General features: G+C 33.9%; 1 protein-coding gene across 2 annotated transcripts; it reads left to right on the top strand.

The window, feature by feature from the left end:
- The first annotated feature begins 5695 nt into the window (after window positions 1–5695).
- LOC112738113 (indole-3-pyruvate monooxygenase YUCCA2-like) lies at window positions 5696–7548 on the top strand. 2 transcript variants are annotated; one of them, XM_025788406.3, is made up of 3 exons: window positions 5696–6691; window positions 6761–7132; window positions 7239–7548. In XM_025788406.3, exons 1-3 carry the CDS (start codon window positions 6023–6025, stop codon window positions 7434–7436), a joined length of 1239 nt encoding a protein of 412 aa, XP_025644191.1. In that variant the 5' UTR covers window positions 5696–6022; the 3' UTR covers window positions 7437–7548. The 2 variants fall into 2 exon arrangements, with proteins under 2 accessions (XP_025644191.1, XP_025644192.1); XM_025788407.3 differs by having other exon boundaries at window positions 5718–6634.
- Window positions 7549–9771: the final 2223 nt, after the last annotated feature.

The raw sequence follows: 9771 nt of genomic DNA, 5'->3' as shown, positions 1-9771 counted from the left end.
GTTCTGCAGGATTGAGTTCAGCAGTTACTGTTTTAACCTCTTCTTTCGTGGAAGGGTCACTGCTTAGGTACAGATGCTGATTTCTGGCAACTGTATCAATGAGATCTTGAACTTCTTCAATTATCTTTCTCATGTGGATAGATCCACCAGCTGAGTAATTTAGAGAGATCTGAGCTCTTTCTGTAAGCCCATAATAGAAGATGTCTAACTGAACCCACTCTGAAAACATTTCAGAGGGGCATTTTCGTAGCATCTCTCTGTATCTCTCCCAAGCATCATAAAGAGATTCATTATCTCCTTGTTTAAAGCCTTGGATGTCCAGCCTTAGCTGTGTCATCCATTTTGGAGGAAAGTATTGATTCAGGAATTTTTCTGTCAGCTATTTCCATGTCCTTATGCTAGCCTTAGGTTGGTTATTTAACCACCTCTTGGCTTGGTCTTTTACAGCAAATGAAAACAGTAATAATCTGTAGACATCCTGATCTACTTCCTTATCATGTACTGTATCAGCAATTTGTAAAAACTGTGCCAGAAACTCTGTAGGTTCTTCCTATGGAAGACTGGAAAACTGGCAGCTTTGCTGCACCATGATAATGAGCTAAGGATTCAACTCAAAGCTACTGACTCCAATGGAGGGTATGCAGATACTACTCCTATATGAAGCAGTAGAGGGGTTAGCATATGACCCCAGAGTCCTTTTGGACTGTTCATTTCCACTTAGATCCATGATGGAGAAAGGGAGATGATGTAATAAAAAAAATTATTTTTATTTATTTATTTATTTATTTATTTCGAAAATAAAATAAATTAAAATAAAATAAATAAAAACGGGTGAAGATTTTAGAAAAAATGAGGAGAGAGAAAGTGGTTAGGAAGTTTTGAAAAGGATATGATGATTTTTGAAAAAGGTTTTAAATTTTGAAATAAAAATCTGAATTTTAAAGGTAAATTTCGAAAATTTGCTTTAAAATAGAGAGAAAATATATTTTTGAATTTAAAGAGGAGAGAGAAAAACAATAAGATAGCACAAGATTTAAAATTTTTAGATCTAATACTCCTTGTTTTCGAAAATTTTGGAGGGAAAACACTAAGGAACACCAAACTTAAAAATTTTAAGATCAAGACACAAGGAAAACTTAAGAACACTTTGAAGATTTACAAGAACACAAGAACATGAAGAAAGAACACCAAACTTAAAATTTTTAAAAAACCAAAATAAGATTTTTCAAAAACCAAAGAAAAATCAACAAGAAAACACCAAACTTAAAGTTTGGCAAAAGATTTAATGTAAAAATTATTTTTGAAAAAGAATTTTAAAAAGAAGATACCCAATTTACCAAGAACACAGACCAACGCTCTAGCCAAATGGGCAGTAAATGTAACACTTGTTTTGAAAAATATCTTTAATAACTAAGAAAAAATATTTTTTTTATTTTTATTTTTATAATATTTTTTTTTTTTAAAGAATATAAAAGACTCTGACCCAAAAGACAAAATTTTCCTAATCTAAGCAACAGGATTCACCGTCAGTTGTTCAAACTCAAACAATCCCCGGCAACGGCGCCAAAAACTTGGTGCACGAAATTGTGAATCACACGTTTCACAACTCGTACCACTAACCAGCAAGTGCACTGGGTCGTCCAAGTAATACCTTACGTGAGTAAGGGTCGAATCCCACGGAGATTGTTGGTTTGAAGCAAGCTATGGTTATCTTGTAACTCTTAGTCAGGATATAATATCAATAATAACTCTTAGTTTTAATTGTAAAAAGTCAAAGGGCATAAAACAAATACTTGTTACTCAATAATGGAGAATATGTTGGGGTTTTGGAGATGCTTTGTCTTCTTTATTTCAGTTTTTCTCTTGTACTCCTCTTCACACACGCAAGGCTCCTTCCATGGCAAGCTGTATGTAAGGTGTCACCGTTGTCAATGGCTACTTCCCGTCCTCTCAGTGAAAATGGTCCAAATGCTCTGTCACAGCACGGCTAATCATCTGTTGGTTCTCGATCATGTCGGAATAGAATCCCTTGATTCTTTTGCGTCTGTCACTACGCCCAACAATCGCGAGTTTGAAGCTCGTCACAGCCATTCAATCCTTGAATCCTACTCGGAATACCACAGACAAGGTTTAGACTTTCCGGATTCTCATGAATACCGCCATCAATTCTAGCTTATACCACGAAGATTCTGATTAAGAAATCTAAGAGATATTCATTCAATCTGATGTAGAACGGAGGTGGTTGTCAGGCACATGTCCATGGATTGAGGAAGGTGATGAGTGTCACAGATCATCACCTTCTTCATAGTGAAGCGCGAATGAACATCTTAGATAGGAACAAGCGTGTTTGAATGGAAAACAGAGATAATTGCATTAATTCATCAAGACGCTGCAGAGCTCCTCACCCCCAACAATGGAGTTTAGAGACTCATGCCGTCAAAGAGTACAAAGTTCAGATCTAAAAATGTCATGAGGTACAAAATAAATCTCTAAAAGTTGTTTAAATACTAAACTAGTAACCTAGGTTTACAGAAAATGAGTAAACTATGATAGATAGCGCAGAAATCCACTTCTGGGGCCCACTTGGTGTGTGCTGGGGCTGAGACTTAAGCTTCTCACGTGCCTGGGATGTTTTGGACGTTCAACGCCAGGTTGTAACCTGTTTCTGGCGTTGAACTCCAACTTGTAACTTGTTTCTGGCGCTGGACGCCAGACTGCAACATGGAACTGGCGTTGAACGCCAGTTTACATCGTCTATCCTTGAGCAAAGTATGGACTATTATATATTTCTGGAAATCCCTAGATGTCTACTTTCCAACGCAATTGAGAGCGCGCCATTTGGAGTTCTATAGCTCCAGAAAATCCACTTTGAGTGCAGGAAGGTCAGAATCCAACAGCATCATCAGTCCTTTTTCAGCCTGAATCAGATTTTTGCTCAACTCCCTCAATTTCAGCCAGAAAATACCTGAAATCACAGAAAAATACACAAACTCATAGTAAAATCCTTTTTCGACGGCAGATTACCTTCCAAAAGTGCTCCTGCTTTCAGTTACCCCAATTGCCATCCAAATACCCAAGCCATTTAGCAACACACCGTCAACAACAAACCGAAAACCCTAACTCAATCATACCTAATCCTTCATCAGTTCTGGAATGAGATTTTTTTTTTTTTTATTTTCTAGCAAAAATTAATTTGATTCTCTCTCTAATAATCCTTCAAAAAATTTACCTTCTCACTTAGTTTTTTTACCGTCATGCATTAACAACTCCTAGCTAAAAATCCAAGCCCAACTAGTTTTCCACGTGTAAATCACAGATTGGAGAGCAGCATGTAACCATTGTAGCCACCATAATACTGTAGCCACCATCTATCTATCTCTTTTATATTTATAGAATGGATATCGCTGGGAAGATAATGGACTATTTGTATAATGTGTACAATGAGTTATTGAGTTATAAAATGAACATCTCCCATACTATCTAAAATAACCATCCGAGTACTAGAGATAATAAACATTTTTCCAAAATCTTAAACTGATTTTGGGGTTCACTTTAATAGTAACACTAATGGTTATATTTCTAATATTCCATAAACCTCCATTATACACATTGTACAAATATTTCATTGGCTCCTCATACTTTCCCTTATAGAATATAGTATAAAGGAATTTCATCTATTCTGTAGAATGTTACTAAATATAGTTACAAATGAATATGCTTATATGCACTTTCTGATTTCCGTCTCATGAGGCTGATGCTTTACTTTTTTTTAGGGAGTTTGAAACTTCAATTCCCTATTGGTATTGACTATGGTCAGTTTATTCCAGCCCTTGAACTCCGTAAACTGAAAGGTAAGAGTTACATTGCGCGAAAGTGCCATGATCAAACATTTTATAGTCACTGATTATTATTCCTTGATTTGTTGTTTCCGTTCTCTGTGCTTTGCTGATAAATGTGCATCACTGAGATCAGTTTATGCTATAATCTAATAATGGACATGTAATATTGAGTGTGATTGACTGTAGTCTTGATAAAGGAATTCCCCTCAAGATCTGGGCATTTGAAAAGTTCCTCGAGGAGAATCCACGTGGTAAAGTTGTCTTGCTGCATAAAATGTTGAAAGTTAACTTGATTAAAGAGAGATGAGTCATCATGAGTAATGAGACACAATTGATGATGAGGTTGCAATCAGATTCATGCATGCATGTATGACTTTTTATGCAAACAAAAGACCGTAGCATGCGCAGTTTAGGAGGTGAGCTATGCTATAGGAGTTATACTAATTAGCTAGCACATTGACAACGTCTAAAAGTTAGAGATACTACTATTGAAGGTCATGCGCGCTATACTATTGTATAATTCCAGAAAATCTATGACACATACGTGACTATATTATTGTCAAATTAAATAACTTGATGATTATGGAGGGATCTTTCTACTACCTTTTAATTAATAAAGCTACACCTGCATAGAATAGCCTTTGCATTTCACATATATGACTATACGAAATCCGCTAAAATTATAAGTAAAAACATTTAATACACCTCTGCCATCCAATTAGATGTGAGATCATAAAATAAAACTGAATATGTTCAATTAAAACTATGAAATTAATGACGGTGCTGATGGCTCCTCTCCATATATAGCTCTTATAATATTCATGATCTCTCTTTCTTTAACCTGAGTTGCGATCAGGGTAGAACTAGATTGAATTTTAGGAAAAGGTCAAAAATTAGTTTTGTAATAAAAAAAAGTAAAATAAAATTTTTAAGAGGAGCTAAACTAAAATTTGTACACAATTTATAAAAAAAAAAATTAAAGTTGTGGGCTTGCCCCCTTTGGTTACATGAGGCTCCGCCCCTAGTTGCGATTTGTTCTTAGTTTTAAGACTCGAAAGAATAATGTACAATTATCATATTACGCTAGATTGGCGTCCATTCCAGTGAAACTTTATTATGGTCATAAGTTCGTGTAGTGTATGTGTAATGCAGCAGCAGTGACTAAAATGATTAAAAAGCAGCTTAATATCTATTAGCACTGATTAACTTTGAATAATTCAATATCGTATCGGATATTATTCACATGTCCGTGGCGGATATTATCCAATTCGCAGAGCCATCAGATCGGATCAGATCCGATCTGTACTAGGATAGAATCGAATTGCGGATTTAATAGTAATATCCGCAGATCCGATCCGTAAATTCGCATATTCATACGTCTCATATAAATAACATAATTTAAGAAAGTAAACCTTAATGTGATATGAATTTTAGTATGTTATTTTATAAATTTTATAATATCTTGTTTTTAATTTTTTATGTTATACTTCAACTTAGAATAATTAAACTTAAATCTTGTGTTATTATTATTTTTTTTTTTGTTATTCAAGAGAACTTTTATTGATAATATTTTAAAAGTAAATAGACTCAAACAGGTAAAAAATGAATTTTATGGATATTTTTTGTAAAAATAGCTAAATAGAATCTTAAAATTTTTTTTTTAATTATGCGGATATACCCAATATTCGATCCGATCCGGCCTAAAAAAATGCGGATATCGTATCCGATCCGATCCGATGAGTACATTGCGGATCGGATAAAATTTTAGACTATATCCGATCCGATCCATATCGGCCTAGGCATCTCCATAGTCCATACAATATATACATAGTTAAATAATAAATACTAGCTAGATAGTCTAATTAAGCTAGAATGCGTGAGACGAGAGGGATGAAATGTTAGTTGTTGCCTTGTTGGTTAATTTTAGTTGTTATTTAACATAAAAGATATAGATGTCCCACGGCCACCACATAACCAAACTCCTTTAATTTGAGGCTTTTATTAACACATACACATCTTTAATTAATTAGCACTGGTCGATCATCATCAATACTCAGTACCCACAACACAACATACACTAGTACTACATACTAGTTCATAATCTCACTCTCTCTATATATATATTGGAACCCAGTAAGAGAGAGAGTGAGTGAGTACAATATAATATCCCTTTAACTTTAGAAATGAAGTACATGAAGGAAGTAGAAGGAAAAAGCATCCATGATTGGAGAATGAGGAGGAGAAGAAAGGAAAGTATATGGATTCCGGGAGCAGTGATAGTGGGAGGAGGGCCATCAGGGGTGGCAGCAGCGGCATGTCTGAAGCAGAAAGGTATCCCATCGGTGATTCTGGAAAGGGCTGATTGCTTGGCATCAATGTGGCAGCTCAAGACCTACGACCGCATGCGCCTTCATCTTCCTAAGCACTTGTGCCAGCTCCCTCTCATGCCATTCCCCTCCAACTTCCCCTCTTATCCAACCAAACACCAGTTTGTTTCTTACCTCAAGGCCTACGCTGATCATTTCGACATCAAGCCGTGCTTTGGAAAGACTGTGGTGAGTGCTGAGCTTGATGACAGAATTGGGCACTGGAGAGTGAAGACGGAGACGCAAGACGAGTACGTCAGCAAGTGGCTCATAGTGGCCAGCGGAGAGAACGCGGAGGAGGTGGTGCCTGAGGTCGAAGGGATGGATGAGTTTTCAGGACCCATACTTCACACAAGCTCGTATAAGAGCGGAGCCATGTTCAGTGGGAACAATGTTTTGGTGGTTGGTTGTGGAAACTCAGGAATGGAGGTTTGTTTGGATCTATGCGAACATAATGCTCGCCCATCCCTTGTCGTTAGAGATTCGGTAACTAATTAACTAACTAAATAACTACTATTCATAATTTGGATTTGCTAATTATATATGTATGTGCAGGTGCATATCTTGCCGCAGCAGATGTTTGGGAGATCAACATTTGGAGTGTCCATGGGGTTACTGAAATGGTTCCCAATAAACGTTGTGGATAAGTTCTTGCTTGTAATGTCGCACATCATGCTTGGGGACACTGCCCGATTCGGACTTCAACGTCCCAAACTTGGCCCTCTCCAGCTCAAGAACTTATGTGGAAAGACACCAGTCTTGGATGTTGGAACACTTGCTCACATCAAATCTCGAAAAATTAAGGTTTGCCGTGGAATCAAACGACTAACACGCCATGCGGTGGAGTTCGTTGATGGCAAAATAGAGAATTTTGACGCCATTATTCTCGCAACGGGATACAAAAGCAACGTACCCTTATGGTTAAAGGTGCTCAATTAATTAATTAAATTCATCTATCTGTTGCGTATGTATGTATATATGCTAATAACTAACTAGTTAAGTAATTAATTTAGCCTTAGTTTTTTATGATCAGGGAAGCGACATGTTTTGTGAGAAAGACGGGTTTCCGAGGAAGCCATTCCCAAATGGATGGAAAGGTGAAAATGGACTTTATGCCGTGGGTTTCACCAAACGTGGCCTTCTTGGTGCATCCATTGACGCTATCAGAATTGCACAGGATATTGCACATTCCTGGAAAAAAGAAGGATATTGTACCCTCCCAATTCCATGATTAATCTTGAATGTTTCACGCTCGGCTAGCTAGCAAGACAAAAATCATGTATATATATATATATTCCCACTTTCTATTTATACAAAATTAAATATACAGTTTTGTCTCCGTATACTATAGTCCAATTTCAACGTATACCGTAACTGCAGGCGCAGAAGAAAAGAAAAAGGCACAAATAAAATGCGTGCGCCACAGATCAGATCCCTTTGTACGTTGATCCATTCAAGAAAACATTGATTAGGGTTAAGTTAATTACTATTTACGTACTCTTAATTTGGTGGGTTGAGATTAAGTTAAATTAAGTCGGTGTTTAATTAACATATTACAATCAGTAGTTAGCTATTAGCTTGAATTCCATACATGTACATTATGATTGTCATATCTACCTAGCTGCTAGCTACTAACTAGCTAGGTTGGTAGTTGAATTTTTAATTAGGACAGAGGGGCTGCTATATAAGCTAGCTTCCTATATATGGTTCTCAATAGCCTCTGCTCATTGGTGCTTGCATGTATATACATTTTTTTTTTTTATTCCGTCATGAGAGACACACATCAATTTGACCTTCTTCTGCAAAATTTCTGGTTATAAATAATAATTCCGTGATTTGGTATATATCCTTGTAGTTAACTTGGAAGAGGTCGAGGGTGAGGGGGGGGGGGACCAAGAATGAAAAAGCTATTGTTGAAAACAATGATAAAGGTGGCAATTCGATCTATAAAATTGAATTAGGCATGTATGCTAATCTTGTCAATGGCATTTTACATGTTTGATGAAATAATTAATCGAATATATACTAACTTTAATAATATTATTGGGTGTCTTTTCCATCGTGCGTGGTCAGGAACTCGGACCACCTTGGTTTCTTCAAGGTCTACAACAAAATATGATTCAACTTTGCATTGCCAACGTACACTTGCATATTGGATGGATATAGATTGATATAAATAAATGATTGATAAGTTAGGGTTGAAAATTGAAGTTCATTGCACATGTATATGGATGCTGTGTAATTAGGACATCGATTTCAAACTTGAAGTGAAGTATAATTCAAAAATTAAGATAATCAAATTCAATGATGTAGGAGGACGAATCAAAGTTTTCAACTGGATTTGCTAGGACGATCGAGAAAACTGGACAAATACACACATTACTAGTTAACTAGCTAGGCATGCAAATTTTGACCCAAGTTGTCACACGCCGGGTGCTAATAAGTAAACATTCTCCTAACGAGATAATGTGGGGATTGTGAAAAATCTAATTGCTGATGACAGAATCTTCAAATATTGATAGTATTTGGAAAAACTAATCTCATAATAATGTTAAACGAAATTGTCTTAATCAATTATCCAATTATATTTTATTATATCAGTAGTTAAGATAGTTCTAGAAATATGATGTTAAAAATGCAGTGTAAATGTGTGAAATAATAGTAGATTAGTAGGTGCTAATTACTCTTTTATTCGTTATAGTTTAAAAATAATTAATATGTGAAATTAGTTAAATGATGAGTGTTTCAGTTTCATAATTAATGTTCTTAAGTTTAAATTTGTTAATAAAAAAAATTATCTAAAAAAATACATTTTTTATGAGATATCTAAATATATAGTATTCATTCTCCTCTATTTATAAAATTTACATTCTTCATTTCTATAAGATCAAAATAACATATTTTAGTATATTTGATCAAAATGCCATTTAATAATAATAATAATAATAATAATAATAATAATAATAATAAATATTATTATTATTATTATTATTATTATTATTATTATTATTATTATTATTATTATTATTATTATTATTATTATTATTATTATTATTATTTGATTGATTCAAATGATAATAATATTATAATATATATTTATTATATATTAATGTATTAGACTTTATTTATTTTTAATATTTTATTATTGATCATGAAATATACAAAAAAAATTAAATTAAATTTGACTAGCAAGTTAAAATACTTTATATTATATGACAAAATATTAAAATAAATAAAAATTATTACAAAATAGTAAATATATTATTATTTAATCTAATTAAATAATTATCATTAATTTATATATATATGATTCTAATGTTTATTGATAGTAATTTGATTAAATAGATTATAATGTATGTTATTTTAATTTTTAAAAAAAAAAAGAGTGCATATTTTATAAATAAAAATAAAAATATTATTTAAATATCTTACAAAAGAGAGGTGTTCTTTCTAAAAATAAAAAAGAAAATAAATCAAAGGAAAGAGGCGTTAGTGACCAAAACATGAATAATATATTAGAGAACAAAAGAACATTAAAATTACTATATGTATATATATGTTAGTTT

Source organism: Arachis hypogaea, chromosome 13 (assembly GCF_003086295.3).
Source record: "Arachis hypogaea cultivar Tifrunner chromosome 13, arahy.Tifrunner.gnm2.J5K5, whole genome shotgun sequence".
NCBI classification, from domain to species: Eukaryota; Viridiplantae; Streptophyta; class Magnoliopsida; order Fabales; family Fabaceae; genus Arachis; species Arachis hypogaea.
The sequence above is the reverse complement of the archived record's forward strand: the minus strand, read 5'-3'. Positions and strand labels throughout refer to the sequence as shown.